This window comes from Zonotrichia leucophrys, chromosome 2, assembly GCF_028769735.1.
Source record: "Zonotrichia leucophrys gambelii isolate GWCS_2022_RI chromosome 2, RI_Zleu_2.0, whole genome shotgun sequence".
Classification (NCBI taxonomy): domain Eukaryota; kingdom Metazoa; phylum Chordata; class Aves; order Passeriformes; family Passerellidae; genus Zonotrichia; species Zonotrichia leucophrys.
In genome coordinates, this window is record NC_088171.1 from 35,845,929 (window position 1) to 35,861,739 (window position 15,811).

General features: G+C 39.8%; 1 protein-coding gene across 1 annotated transcript in view; it reads left to right on the forward strand.

The window, feature by feature from the left end:
* CHN2 (chimerin 2) overlaps nucleotides 1–15,083 on the forward strand; it is a 158,308-nt gene extending 143,225 nt beyond the window's left edge. Inside the window, exons 9-13 of the mRNA XM_064704546.1 lie at nucleotides 272–445; nucleotides 2,226–2,303; nucleotides 8,516–8,653; nucleotides 9,514–9,619; nucleotides 13,216–15,083. Of these exons, the coding sequence (XP_064560616.1) occupies nucleotides 272–445; nucleotides 2,226–2,303; nucleotides 8,516–8,653; nucleotides 9,514–9,619; nucleotides 13,216–13,387 (668 nt within the window). The 3' untranslated portion in view covers nucleotides 13,388–15,083. The remainder of the gene's footprint in view (nucleotides 1–271; nucleotides 446–2,225; nucleotides 2,304–8,515; nucleotides 8,654–9,513; nucleotides 9,620–13,215) is intronic.
* The last annotated feature ends 728 nt before the right edge of the window (nucleotides 15,084–15,811 follow it).

A 15,811-nucleotide genomic window follows, 5' to 3' on the forward strand; every position in this document is an offset into this window, starting at 1 on the left:
ACCAGCAGTCTCCTTCATCTCAGAGGGTAAGGGACATCCAGAGTTTTTAAAGCTTGACAACCCTGCTAGAGTTTACTTGTCCCACCATGAGATTTTTACACATTTTCATTCTCATCCTTCTCATCTCCACACTATTCTATCTTTCCTGACTGGTGTGGAAATTGTGTCCCTTGCTTTATGTGGAGTAGGGAAACAAATTGTTAGACAAGACCTGTCAGCATTAGTGTTAACAAATGGATGGATGAGTTACCGTGGCTAACTCTGCTTGCAGACTGCGGGCTGAATGTACACAAGCAGTGCTCCAAGTACGTGCCCAACGACTGCCAGCCAGACCTGAAGAGAATAAAGCGAGTCTACTGCTGCGACCTCACCACGCTGGTGAAGGCCCACAACACCCAGAGGCCCATGGTGGTGGATTCCTGCATCCGGGAGATCGAAGCGAGAGGTGTGTGTGCTTGGGAGAGCAGAGGGCACAGCGAAATGAGGCCGACTTGAATTATGTGCTGAGCTAGAACATGGTGCTGTGCTCCTGCACACGGAGGACAGGATGAGAAAATGGGGTTTTTAGTGCAGGTGATGCATTGCTTTGCATTAGCTAGTAAAATTAAATCATAGCATTCCTTAATGCGATTCCCTGAAATGCTTTCTGAAAACATGTCAAAACATGTATTACGTTACACTTGTGAAAGGGGTGAACTTTAAAGTGAACTTTTAAGTTCATGTTTATGTGTCTTTTTTCATTATTTTGTTTTAACATACCTAGGGACACATCCCATTTCAGAGTAATCAGTTTAAATCAAATCCATTTTTAATAACCTTTATGGACATTGTGGGCAGGAGAACACGAGTGACTGGAAGTGACTCGGGCAAGTGAGGTCAGGGGCTATGGTGTTTTGTGGCAGGACACATCTCACGATGCTCAGTTACTGACTGGTGGCTCTTGTGGCACAGGCAGCATGTCACAGCCAAAACTCAACCTTGTGACAAGTTTTTGGTAAATGGATGTGTGGCAGATTGAAGGAAAAACATATCCCCTTCAATAATCATGTATCCCTTCTGTAATATTCATGTATTTTTCCTTTAGATAGCAAATGTGCCTGTTGTGCTGCCCAATAAGCCAAATTTTCCTGTTAGTCACAGCTTCAGCATAGGAATCTAATAATGTTGAATTCATGGCATCCCAGTAATCTGCATAGCAACACACTGATACTAGCCATAGGGATTTCAAACCCACACATCATCTACTGAATTGACTCAAAGACTTACTAGTAAATCCCCTGCACTGCTCTGTAAAGCTCTAGCAGGATTATATCATCATCACAGGGACAAATGGAAAGAAGAGTATGGACTAAGACAGAAGAGCTTTACTCTGATGATATAGCAGGGAGCTACATTGCATTTGAGATCTAATCACTTACTTGTACATTTATTGATTGAGATAAAATCTGCTGCCTGCTCTCCTTTTTTCCAACATCTTTATATTTCTTTCCTTAATTGCCATAGAACTACGAAAGATTCTGATTTTGTTCTAAAGAAGACAAAGAATATGGGAACTTATAAGTAGATTAGCACAATGCATAGTTACAATTAGAGATTTGGGGATTGAAATGAATAATGGGTGTGTAACTCGGCTTGCGTTGCTGAGCTGCCCTGCATTTCATGTTGGTGTGGAGCAGTTGTGCAAGTGAGCAGATCTCTTGTGGTGAAAGAACTGTAGAAGGGATGTACTGGTGTGGGGAAGGACTGCATCCATCACATCTATCAGCTGTGTATATGTAAAAGCTGACAACAGAACAGGAGTGAATTGTGCTCACAGAGAAAGGCAGTCTTTTACTTGTGTTGCTATTTGTCATTAGGCAACTGGTAAAAGGAAGGGAGACCTCTAATGCTTTATTAATTATAGCCAAATCCAGGAAAATCTCCTACATAAAATGAATAAATCGTAATAACATCACATGCCTCACCATTAGCAAATTGCAGTATTTTTCTCTAACACAATCAAATCAACCATGTACCTAACAAAATCAGAAAGTATAAATTCTAAAATACTTTAATCCTTAAAAAAAAAATTACATCATCTTGATCTTTCCTTAACTGCTCTGGAGTTTCACATTACAAATAACATTTTGCTGTGCTTAGTAGGTCTGCTGTTCTTGCTTTATTGTTCTTAGACTTAAATACCTGTTGGTTACTGAAGCTAAGTTAACAAGAACTTTTTGTTTCAGGTTTAAAGTCCGAGGGCCTCTACAGAGTTTCAGGCTTCACTGAGCACATTGAAGATGTGAAAATGGCCTTTGATCGAGGTACACCATCTCTTAATCTTGTACAGTTTTAATCTAAACTTTCAGTTCTAGGACATTTCAGATCTTTCAGGGTTTATATATGTACCATGGTAATGAAACAGACATAAAAGCAGAAGAACAGAAAGTAACCTGTCTTTTCTGACTTTAAAGTGATCTGTAGTCCTTTTCATAAGAAGAAATTATGTTTGATGTTTGGAAGGAATAATTAAATGTGAGATATTGGTGTGTAGAAGCTTAAGTGGAAGGTTGGATGATTGCTAAACCCAGCAGCACAGACTAGGGACCTAGTTTAAGTGTGAGCATAGGTGGTACCAGGGGAAAGTTGTTAGTCCTGTCTTTAATAGACTCAGCACTTTACAATACAATAATCTATTTATGAGTTTAAGGATCAGGAACTCCAGTTGGGAAGTCCTTCTGCATGCAGCCTTGTAGAAAGCACTGCACCACTGTGCACATGATTGCATCTGAACAGATGAGAGGGGCATTGAGGAGATTAGCTGTACAGCATATTGAAAAACTAACAATTAAAACACTGCCTGATTACCATCCTCATAGCCTTTCTAATTGATTGAACTGATTATGTTGGTTCTGGTTGTGCACATAGACTTTGCACACAGGACTAACTATAAGTGTGTATGTAAGTGAGCAACAGGATAGGGCCTCCATTAATAGAAAATACCTTTGCAAGTGCATTTGAGAAGCTACACGAATATTCTTCTCATTTCTCATAAATAGTGGCTTCCTTCCTACCTAATTTTTTCAGGTATTTCCTCTGCCAAGGTAGGGAATAGGGTCAGACACAGCCCTGGGATCACAAGTCTCTGGGTATGAGGCAGGTCCAGGCCATGTCAGTGTCAGCCTGTGGGTCAGGGGAGTGACCAGGAGGGTGGATGGCCCCACACCAGCAAGGTGCAGCTGGGGACAGCTGTGATGTCACTCAGGCAGGGATTGAGGGCCCTGGGAGCCCATGGGCAGGAGATGGGGGGGCTCCAGGGGAGGCTACACTCCAGCAATGTCTATGGGAGGCACATCTTACACTTGCTGTGCCTCAACATTTCTTGTTTGGAGGCAGTTTGTTATGCAGACATCTCCATAAAGAAAGTCCAGCTAGGAATTTCTAAACTAGCTGTTTTCATCCTGAAATATCCTTTAAAAAATAATACATATTTTTAAATATGTTGGATGCTGGAACATATGCATACACACATATAGGTCAGCCATTCTTTGGGCCAGAGAGATGCACAGAGGTATGACTGCTGTCATGGCCAGATAGCGTTCCAGATGTGCCACATGAAGCAATGATCCTGGGAGGCTCACAGTCCTCATAGGTGCCATTCTGCTCCCTGCAGGTAGATCTGGCCTGGCAAAATCTTTTTTTCTGTGTGTAAATTCTCATCTAAGTGTAACAACCTGGATGAAGCCCAGAAGGAGAGGCACAGGTTGTAGAGGGAAAAGCTGGAAGCAAGCAGATTTAAATTTATGTCTGAGTATGACTTCAACATTGCTGCAACTGTAGTTCCTTTGCAAATTCTTTGAACCACTGGAGCCACTTCAGTTTATTGCCTATTTATTAAGTATACTCCTGGCATAATTGATGGCAATACACACTTGGATTAGACCCACAGCAAGGAGAAAGTGTGATTTAAAAAGGCAGCAGCACCTAGAAACAGGAAGAGAAAGGTGACTAGCAGTATTGGATTTCCAAAGGAAAAAAAAGCATGGATAAACACAAAAGCAGAGAAAGCAAGAACAGAGTTTGTATACAAAGGCTGTGGGGAAGGCCATTTGGCAGAAATAGACCAAAAGTTGTGTCTTCAGTTTTTAACAGTTTCATGATGGGGGAAAGGGCTAAGAAAGGAAAGAGTGTTGCTATTAATAAAAAAGAATGAATAAAAGCAGGGGAATGAAGAACAAAATCCTGTTATGACCTAGAGAACTAGAGTATTGAGGGACCAGAAGCTGACAACTTTCAACACTTTCCTGTTTTGAACATGTTTTCTCCCTGAACTGGGGTGGAAAATCAGGAAGAGTTGAGAGTTTTTACAGGAAAGGATTTAAGGAAAAACAAAATAGGGGTTTTTATGTTCTCACTTGTGGGCTGTGCAGCTTGAAGATGGCTGTCACCTGGCAGAAGTTTGAATTGGCAAGACACTTACAGCCTGAGACCTCAGGGCTTGTTTCCCAGTCAGATCCTTAAGAGACAGGGATGCCACCTGTCTGTGAGGGTTTTACAGAATTCGTGTTTCCACATTCACTACAGAAAAGAAACTTGAAAAAAAAAAAAGTAAATTACAGGAAAATTAAAATTACAGAAAATTACCTTTTGGGGGGGTGGGGTGAGACAGTCAAAGGAGATGCTGACAGCAGGGATATGAACCAGAAAAGAGAACTCTTTAATTGATAGTCCTGGCACACTACTGGAGGATGTACACTGTCCAGGAATAAATTTCATTTAACAATTTAAGGACCATTTTTTAACCATCTCAAAGCAAGGCTTTCAAACAACCTTCTAATAGGAGCAGGGATGAAAAACATTAGCTAGTTTTGTAAATGGAAGTTGTAGGGTTTATGAGAAGGTGTCTGTGGTAGCAGAACACTGCACTTCAGCATTCCAGAGGTCCCTCCCTGCCCATCATTTCTGGGTCAGTCCCCAGGCACCTGGATAAAATTCCAGGACACTCACATCTCCAGAAATACAGCGTTGAGTAAAAGGGTTTGAAAACAGACAGGCAAGGAGTCCTCCCGTATGAATGCACAGGATGCACCCTTCAAATAATGCCATCAAGTGTTCTGGTCCCAAGCTCCTCATCAAGCCACAGGGGCCAGAAGACAGCAGGACACAGCAGGATGGGGCATGGGAGCTGACTTGGCCGTGGGGGACCTCTCCTGCTGATCTCATGTGCAGCTGAAGGGGTGCAATGAAGAGCAGCCAGCTCTCCCTCTGACTAATTCTGCCTTGACAAAGAGCCACTCACTTGGTGCTTCCAAAGAATTACAGCAAGAGCAGAAAAAAGTTCCCATCTCCGGAAGAGAATAGCATCCCACATAACACTACTTGGGCCAAATGTAGCTGTGACAGTTGGTTTTAAAAAGGGTGAAGTTGGTCCTCATCTGATTTAAACTGCCTTCCAAGGCCCAAGCAGTGTAAATACCCCTACTGTAAATTAGCATTGGGCTCTCTGAGGCATTTACAATGTTCCATTTTAGTGATTTTTGTAATGAGAAGGAGGGGAATAATGTGGATTTATTTAATCTGGTGAATGTTGGTGCTGTAGAATGACAGTTGCTCTCTGTCAGCATTGTTGAGCTGTGGCGTTGTGGCATCCAGAGAACACCCATTGTGCATTTTGTCCACAGAGCTGCCATTGTCACCACCACATTCTGTCCCCCCACTTGTTTGTACAACTGGCTGGTACAATACACTGGCTAAAAATATTATGCTGTTAAATATTACATGAGCACTTAGAGGCATCCTAAATCATACTCTTTTGCCAGTGTAGCTGAAAACCTGTCAAATGCCAAGAAAAAACTAAAAGAAACATGCTAGCATGGTAAAGGCTGTGCAATAAAAAAAAAACACTTAGGAGAAAGGAACTTAAATAAAACCTAATTCAGTATTCAGACGACATGGGTGAGGCTTTAAGAATGTAATACTTATTCTATTTCATTCTGTAATGAACTATTGATAATTTCTATGGCATCCAAAATCAGCTGAAACCTTTAAGAAAAAGAATAAAAACTTTCTTTTTCTTGAGATACTCAAATTTCAACATAATACAGCAAGATACATTGAGAGTCAAACTAACAAAGAAAGATAAATTATGGGGTTTGGGTAGAATTAGGTTTGTAAAACTGAAATTGACTACGTGTTTGTAATCCAAAATATATAAAAACAAAAGTACATTATCATATGGATGCTGCAATTTTACTGAAAATATCAGCTACAATCCAAAAGAATTCCCGCATTGAAGAGTGAAAAAATTATTGTGGTAATGCAGAAGGTACCATGTAAACCACATGTAATTCATATATACATATACACAAGAATCCCCACATATCTGCTAAAAAATGTGCAGGGTATATTATAACAGATATATTGCTGGGCTCACTTTAAAATAAAGTTCATTTCCAATGGATGTGTATTTGTCTCTGAAGAGAAGAGTAAAAATCTTTGACTCAGGAATTCATCATTTTTCCTACAGTAAGCACATATGTAAATAAGAGGTATGTTTGAAATACATTGTGCTTTGAAGTACCTCAAGCTGAAGTGCCCCTCTAAGGAAGCTTGCTGGGCTGCTTTGTAAAAGTACTAAATAAATAACACTTCCATTTAGTGTACTGGTGACCTGGATAATAGATGTAAGCTTGTGCTTTGCTATATCTGTTCTGATGCAGCTGCTGGCTCCTTGGAGGTATCTGTTTTCAGTGGAGCATTTTGAGTGCTCAGTGTCCATCAATTAAATAGAGCTCTCCACACAAAGCTTTACAAGACTAATGCTACCGTGCCTGGAATGTGTGGATTAAACAAAAGATTGGGGCAGTGCAAACATCCTCCTAGGGCTTATTGATGCTGTATTAAATTAAATGCTGATGGATGTATTCAGACTGCTCAGCTGCATCAAGAAAGGCTGTTTGTTTTAAACACTTAAGCATATAATCTCCTCTTGATGAGAACATGTAGTGCTATTAGTCTTAATGAGAATTATGTGCATACATTGGACAGGACGTATCCCAGCAAGATTGATGCCATAGGTTTGTATAAAATGTCTGCAATCAATATAAACTATTTTACTGTGCTGTGAAAGCCTTTATCTCCATCTTGGTATCAAGCAGCCCCACTCATCTGTCTGTATCAGGGCATGTCCACAAGCCCTGTCACTGTGAGACAAGCAAGGCAATGGCTTTACAACGTGTCAGCACCTTGGTGGCAGCAGCCCAAGGTTGTGCCTGCACCTCCTGGCAGACACAGCAAACCCCTCTCTGCTGCACAAGCAGGCAGAACCGTGCATCACCATACTCACCATGTAATCCTCACCGGCTCCATCTGCACCCTGAGGGAAGCCTCGTGTCCTTAGCTAAAGGGTGGGAAACAGGGACTACAGTTATAACTGAGCTCCAAGAAGCCTGAGGTAAAGCTGGGGGTTAAATCCAGACAGTTACATCCCCTACTTAACCATCCTTCTACTGGAAGACCACCAAGATAATGAGGTCCCAGGAAAGGGAGGATGGCAGAATTTCTTGATATGGAGAAAAAATGTATGTTATGAGGGCACTAGGTAGTACAGAGCAGAGGTAGTCATTTGAACTTGAAAAATTATAGTGCTCCTGCATTGCTACTACTTTTTGTAACTTCACCCATTGCAAGCCAGGACTTCCCAGCAACACCTGTAAATTTTAAGCTTATGTGTTTAAAAGTGCTCTTTCCTAGAGTTCTGACTAACTGTTATATTGTGGCAAACAAAATATATGCCTTTTTAGATGCATCTGTTTAGTATTTCATTCATTACATAGTATCCATATTAATTAAAAACCTGTGATGCACACTTCAGAATAATTGTATAGCTAAATTCCTTAGCATGCTTATTTGAATTCAGATCTTTGCCAAAAATAAATAAGTCATGTATTAAGACTTTAGAAGACAGCAGAAAATAAGGCAGCTTTCTTTTCAGCTAATCACTATGGAAATGTTGGTACAAGACATGCAAGATTTGGATGTTTCTTGATTTTTCCTACTGGTCTCCTGAGGGTCATTGGAAATTTATGTTATTTTTCTATGCCTCTCTTTCTCCAAATAGGGATGAAAATATGGTGCATATTCTTATGCAGATGGAAAATATTATGTCAGAATAATTTATTAATAGCTTAGTTTCAGTGAATAAATGGGCTAAATGCAAGAAATACGTTATTAGCATGTTTTTTCATCCAACATTAAAACAGTATGTTTGAGGTGGTACACTGCAGATATGGATGCTGTAATCACCACCCCCTCCAAAAGATGTGAGCAAATAAATTGTTTACTAAAACATAAAGCAACTACCATTCCTCATTGATATACTGTAAACTTGGTAGCAATATATTCTCATTTAAGCCTTCCAAGCACTTTCAGGTTGATTCTCTTGTCAGGTTGCACACGATAAATCTGACTTAGAAGACTAGCCTTGCTTCCATCAAAATTAGGGTGGTTTTAAACAGATTTTTTCCTTTTTTTCTAGATGGTGACAAGGCTGATATTTCTGCCAGTATTTATCCAGACATAAACATCATTGCTGGAGCACTGAAGCTATATTTCAGAGACTTACCAATTCCTGTGATCACCTATGACACCTATTCCAAGTTCATAGAGGCAGCAAGTAAGTATTGCTTAGCATTTGTACCAACCTTTATTTACATTTCGCATCCGTAAAGCTGTCCAGGTTAAAGGAAAGGACAGAAAAAAACTGGGAGAACGGACACTGTCTTCATTCCTTCTTCTTCCATGTCCTTTATTCACATGAAGTTTTTGCCTGGTTGTTCATCAGATGGGATGTCATGCAGGTTAAAAAAATAAAAGCAAATGTATGGTATCAAAATAACTGACTAGTATCAGAAAATGTGGTTTAAATGTCTTTTTGTATGTCAAGATAAAAGAATAGTGTAAATCCTGCTCAAATTTTTAGAAAGATTGCCAAACAGTTCTAAATGAGCACTGATGCTCAGTATATATATATATATATATATATATCATTGATACCTACATATTTAAATACATTGAGAAATCCTGAAGTAATTCCATGCCATTTCAATCTCTAGCTAAACCTACATATTCAAGCATAGTCTCCTAAAGCCATATATCTACACTCAATCTAGTTTTGAAGGCTAATGAAAGTAATCTTTTGTAATATTTTAAATAGGCAGTTCTGGGCAGAATAGTACTATGAAGCACTTAACAAAGCTCAGGTACTGTATCTAGACGGACCTGTAGATAGAGCTACAGACCATAGAGATAACTCCTGGGAGGACTTTGTTGCTGATTTCTTTTTAAAACCTTTTTTTTCTTTTTGAGGATGCAGAAATTGCTGATAAGCATCACATTTATGAGTGCAATATTTATCCCTGCAAGCACAGTCAATGGCTTGTAAATGATTCCATAATAATAAGTTATCTTCCTGATTTATTGCTGTGTACACATGGCAAGCCCTATTAACATTAATCCTGTTTGGTGTTTTTACAGAAATCTGCAATCCTGATGAACGACTAGAAGCAATACATGAAGTGTTGATGTTACTCCCTGCTGCTCACTACGAGACACTTAGATACCTAATGATTCATCTCAAAAAGTGAGTTAATTGACATGCAGGGTAATTCTTGAAGAGCTTAACAATTTTCTGCTTTGAAAAGAAATATTACAGAAAGTCCTAATAAAGCTTCCATTAGGGCACTGCCTCTAAACCAATAATGTTACAGATAAGCAGACAGTGCATATAAGCTGTGCACTTAGGTAGCATAGATCCTTTTGCTGGCATATTATTTCAAACCTTTCTAGAGTTATTGACATTTGTCACGTTTCTCTAAGGCAGATAATATCTGAAAAATATCCAGGGGTGGGTACTCCAGAGATGTGCTGCTGTGAGGCAGCACTTGACCATGCTTTGCTTCTGCCTCCCCTTACCTCCTGTTTTGTCTTCTTGAACAATAACCCTAAAAGGAAAGAGCTTTCTCTTATGAGTTGTTTCCTCACATCACAGGAAGCCAAGAACCAAGCAGGGCCTATTTTTATATGACTAGTAAAAGTAATACAGGTCCCAGTTATATCTCTCTTGGTTTTGAACCTGTTCTGCCTCATTTGCTTTCCAAAGCTTCTTTAGGCATACATAAGACACCCATAAAGGTGTCACCCCAAAGAGGGGCTTCATAAAGCTTCATAAGGCATACAGAATTTTCAAAAGTGCCTAAATTTAATTTTTTAACACACTTAGGAGTGTACTTCAAAGTTTTCCAAGTTTTCAGCTAGGTACCTAAAAAAAATTAAGGACTGCTCCAAAGAGGGTCCATCATTTCCACTCATTTCAAGCAAAATTGTTTCTCAAAACCATGCTAACTCTACTGTGCTGCTTTGGGTATTTACATGCCTCAAGAGGTCTTCTGTGTAAGTTATAAAAAACTGAAGCTGAGTACAGACTGGTGCTGTCATCTCAAAGCAGACCTTCATTTATGGCTATATTGCCCAAGTTATTTCTTGTCTCTGATTAAATTTTGCTACTTGGAAACAACAGAAGAAGGGATAAGGGAGGAAAAAAGCTACTGACCTTTTATTCAGAAAATCACTGATCTCTTCTTAGTTGTCCCACTACTTGCAACACAGCCATAAATGTGGCAGCACTCCCTGGGCTTCATCTGCATTATTCTGCGCTATTAATGCCAACCTCAAAAGACCTAAATTCATATAAAGCTGCATCAGAGAACTTTTGTGAAGTGAATTTCATGCTCTATCAGGTTCTCATTATGCAGAGACTTTTCCTCATTTTGAATCAGCTCAGGTCATTACAATTGAGTAATTTTTCCCCTTGATGGGACATTACCTGGGCATGCAGGAGCTTCTTTGGACTCTGCAGAAATGAGATGTGCAAATACCCACTCTTGTCAGTACATATGCATGGACAACTGATGGTGACTCACATTAGCTTTTAAGAAGGCCTGTGGAGGCTGTAGAAAAGTGACCTGCACACAGAATCAGTACTTTCACATCCTGGCAGCAAATTTTTACCTTCCTGCTTCTCATGAACTGCAGTCCAGGCTTTGGTTCAGCTGTTGAGCTGAACTACTGATGAGGGAGAAGAGTCTGAAATGCCGATTAAGCTTCCTCTCCCAAATATCTGCAAGTCATGCAATGAGTTTCCTCTCCATTCCCAAATTGTAGCTTTTGGTGTCTGCATGGAAATCAAGTGCATGTCAGTTCCTATGGAGACTCTGTTGGGAGAGATTTGAATGTGAAAGGAAAGAATCATTAAGGTTCAGACTATGCTGTTCTGTAGATTAAACACAGAGTTCCAATTCCAATAACCTAGGATTCTTTCTGCATGGATAAAACAGGCACCAGTATAAGGGAGTCTATGTAAGGACTGCTGGGTCACAGCATCTACACCACTGCTGTTTCTCAGTTGAAAAGAAACTCCAGTTGTTGTTAAAACAACAGGAAAATCCAGCAGAGGACAAGATCAGCTACAACAACAAAAAAAGAGTTTGTAGGTCAATTAATTACCTTTCTGATAACTTTTTGCTCAAAATTGAAGGAAATGCAATAACATGAGCAGTCCCCCCTGTGGTGAAATACAGACAACTCCATCCACACTGGCATTGCAGTCAAGCTCTGAATCTTCTGTGTTCACCCCAGCTGTGCAGCAAGCCCCACACTCCTGAACAGAGCTGCTAGTAAGACCTGTGTAGCTTTGCACAGCTGTTGAACATCTGTGCTGCATGCATGCACAGAAGGAAAGCAGAGTGTCAGACAGACACTGGCTTCAGCTTCAAGGTGAAGAGGTGGCTTCAGCTTCCCAGCCTTGCTTTGTCTTTGCTCCTTGCAAAGCACAGCTAATATATGTGCTAGAAGATGAGGATGTATCTGTGAGTAGGGGCACTAATGGATTGCTGTCCTGAAAGCAAAGAGGAACAGCATTTTCCTGTGACAGAGCAATTCTTTGCAGAGAGATGACAGCAGAAGCAGCACCAAGTCATATGAGTACCTTGCAAACAAGGGAAGACCAGAGTCCTCTGGTTTCAGCCACTTTGTGCTCCTGTGATGGCATGAGTGAATCCAGCTGGGAATTGCCATGGCTAGGGAAGGCCTCAACTGTTGCCAGGAGAGCTGTCTCCAAAACTAGATGTGCTTCACCCTGACAGAGCAGTTGTATGAAGGAAATGTGAAACCTTATCCAGGCTGTACTTCTCACAGGAAATGTCTGGTCCATGACTGATCAAAGACCGTGATGGATCAAGGGACGGTGGCTGTCCCACACCACAGTGCAAGAGCACTCTCAGGACTGAACTCAATATGCCACTCAAATAGGACAACACTGATGTGAACCAGCACTGCTACCTGCAGGGAAACCTTGAGAACACCTTGCATTTTCCAGCAGGCCTGACTGATTTTCCAGACAGGACTGACTTCTCTGCACCTTGGCCAATCCTTGGTGGACTTTCTTTGCTTCAGCCACAAGCAGTCCATCTATTCTTGTATTTACATTATATGACCTATGTCAGCATACAAAACAACCTGGGCTCTTCTCCGAAGTGCCTCTGTTCTCTGTCAAGGATAGGTGGCATTTATAGCAGCCCAATTTAAGCCACCTCTCCAGGCGGGTGCCGGATTCAGCCTGCTCCTGAAGTGCAACAAGGACTTGGAGTCACTCAGCTCCTGGTTGGCCTGAGGCAGCCAGCAAGGCAGAATATCCATGTGAAGGTTCCTGCAGGCTGGAATCATATCTGGGAGCATCAGTAGTCCAAGGAAAATCCGTGCCTGTATTTGTGGAGCACACCTTCACCCCCTATGTGATGATACACACCAAGCACAGCCTGCCAGAGAACTGCAGTTACTGTAGCATAGAGAACTGCTCCATATATCATCATTTAAATCATATTTATGCCTTTAAAAAAGCAATTGCCATTAATTCTTACACCCTAACAGACAGCCACATGGAAAAATCACTGAAGAGGCCCATGAGTGTTGTATAAAGGCAGTAAAAATCTCAGTCCTACCATAGCTGCATTGTACTTGTTGTGAAAAAGTAATAATATAGAACTGTGAAACAGTTATTATAGCTAGAAAAAAATGTCTACGCACCAGTGCTTGATGTGAAGCAAGACTACAGACAAAGATGCAGATATTCTTTTTTTCTGGGAAGTGAGCAACTAATTACTTTTTTTTTTTCTATTTTAGGGTTACCTTGCATGAAAAGGAGAATTTTATGAATGCTGAAAACCTGGGAATAGTGTTTGGACCTACTTTAATGAGACCTCCAGAGGACAGTACCCTTGCTACACTGAATGACATGCGGTACCAGAAGTTAATTGTGCAGATTTTAATAGAAAATGAAGATGTTCTCTTCTAGTCAGAGAGGCATATCTTCAAAGCCATTTGTTTAAAGATAATTAGTCTGAAGTAAAAACAACATTTCTTTAAATTTTTTTAAACAGAAAGGAAGAGTTCCTTGACTGCACTTCAATTTCTGCAAAGTTGCAGATAGATGCCAAAATGTTTAGGGAAAGCCTATGTCTCATAGACATATGCCTCTTTGTAGAAGGGAAAAAAGAAGGTCAGAAAAAATCCTCTTACCTTGTATCTTTTGCCTTGCCTCAGATGTATATTTGTTTTGAAAAGTTTCAAACAATTTTATTGTTAACTTATTAAGAAACACAAAACGTATTTTAATATGGCTAGAGAAGCAAAAAGGTACTTAATCAGTGTTACTTGTATATGCCTATACCCTTCCTTCTTCATGAGACGTAATTATATATGTCAATTGTGAAACAGAACCTATATTATAAAGATATTTTTACTTTACCTAGCTGAAAGAATGGCATTTTATTTTAGCAAACTATACATCAATGCGGTGCATTGATTATTTTCATGTAATTATTTCCTGCATTTTTGCTATGATATATTGAAAACAATTGCCACTAATGCAGTATTATCCTGACATACCTCTTCCATTGCAAGTGTTTTAAAGGAGAATACATTTCTTGTGCATATTTCAGCTTTCCTTAGATTTCTTTGCATTTAGGCACTGGCACCCTAGGATTGTACACTTCCAGCCATTTGCTATTTCCCAAAACATATAGTATATTCTCTTTTTTTATTTTTTCTCCCATGTAAAATAAGGTCTTGAGAATTGTTTTCAAAGTCCTGGTGGTAGTATCAGTTTCACATGCCAGATTTTTCTTGGATTACAGTAATATATAAGTTACGTGATGCTGGGACACTGGATATTTTCTGGCCTTGTTGAAAGTCAGCACTTTTTTGGGTGAATGATGAAGGATTTGGTTTTTCTGTAAAAATTGACTTATGTTTTGTCATGTTTCTCTATTTATAAATGTACAGTAAATCTGCTAAAATTGTAGGTATTTATCTTGAATGTGTTTCCTGATGGTTTGTTAGGGAAAAAAAAAAAAAAAGAAAGAAAGAAAGACAGAATGTGTAGGACATGTGGGAGCTGGTAAATTTAATTATTACCAAATTTTAATATTTTTCTCCCCTCACAAACATTGACCTACAGAGTTCATAGTCTAACTGCAACTTATTCCTAATGTTAAAACTGTTTCTCAGCATGAAATGTTTCTGCAAGCATAGAAAATCAACATACTTTACTACCAAACTCAATTTTCAGTACAAAAAAAATTCTAATACTCCCTCATCTTGATCATTTGTATCATATGCTTGGTAACTCAGTGATGCAGTTTCCTGACTTATTTCAGGGAGCACATGTTTCTATTCAAATTGAAAAATATGTGTAACTATGATAATGAAGAGAGGTAGAGGGTATGACTGTAAATTTGTTGTCCTCTAGAGAAATAACTAAGGGCTAGATAGATTAACCCAGATTGCAGAGCAGGTGCTAAATAGTCTGAGTTCCCAATATTTCCATAGATCCTCCTGCCTTGTACAGGACTATTTGTTGTAGGTTATGTACTACTTAATACTGTCATAAAAATGATCTGGAAATGGTTTTATTTTGTGAAGTGAAATATGCTTTGTAATTTATGATAGTGTAAATGGAAGGAAAAATCCCATTAAATGTGTTAAAAGAGTTTTGGTGTCTGTCACTGACTACACGGCAAGCTGCCAAACAAAAATCAATCGCTAATTACCATTCTGACATTGCTGGAAACTTTCCTGCTCAAAAATTTGAACAGTTTTACTGCAGGTCACAGTTTCAGATTGGCACCAGGTTGCCCATACCACCACAGCCAAGCACATGCACACATTTATTTTCAGAGACCACCCCAAAACACCTCTATGAAAAACTTCAAACAAGCAATGAATCTCAACATCAATTTAATCAATATCTGAGAATCAATGTCATCAGAGTATTTTTCCACACTCTTGAACACAGACATTTGACTAACAATGGCTTTTCTGGTCAGGTGCATTATGAGCTGTTTTTTTAAGGTAGAAAAATACAGATAGATAGAAGATAGAAAAATACAGGCATCTTTAGCTTGTCTCACTGCCTGGATTCTCCAACACATGTCCCATCTTAAGGATTTGATGACAGTACAAGGCAGTGTGCCTAGAAGCACCCATGCTTAGTGTCTGGAGAGCAGTTTCTAATCTGTTGGACAGAGGGATGAATATGATTCTGCATTTTAAAAACAAATATCTACGAAATTGCTCACATTTCACTTGGCTAACTGATCAGCCGATGTCCAGCATCCTCAGGGCATGCTGAGCACGGAGGTACAAGGCCCCCGTCCCCTCCACACCTCATTAGTGCCACCTTGTGCTGCGCCTGCTTCATCTCCTGTCGGACTTGCTG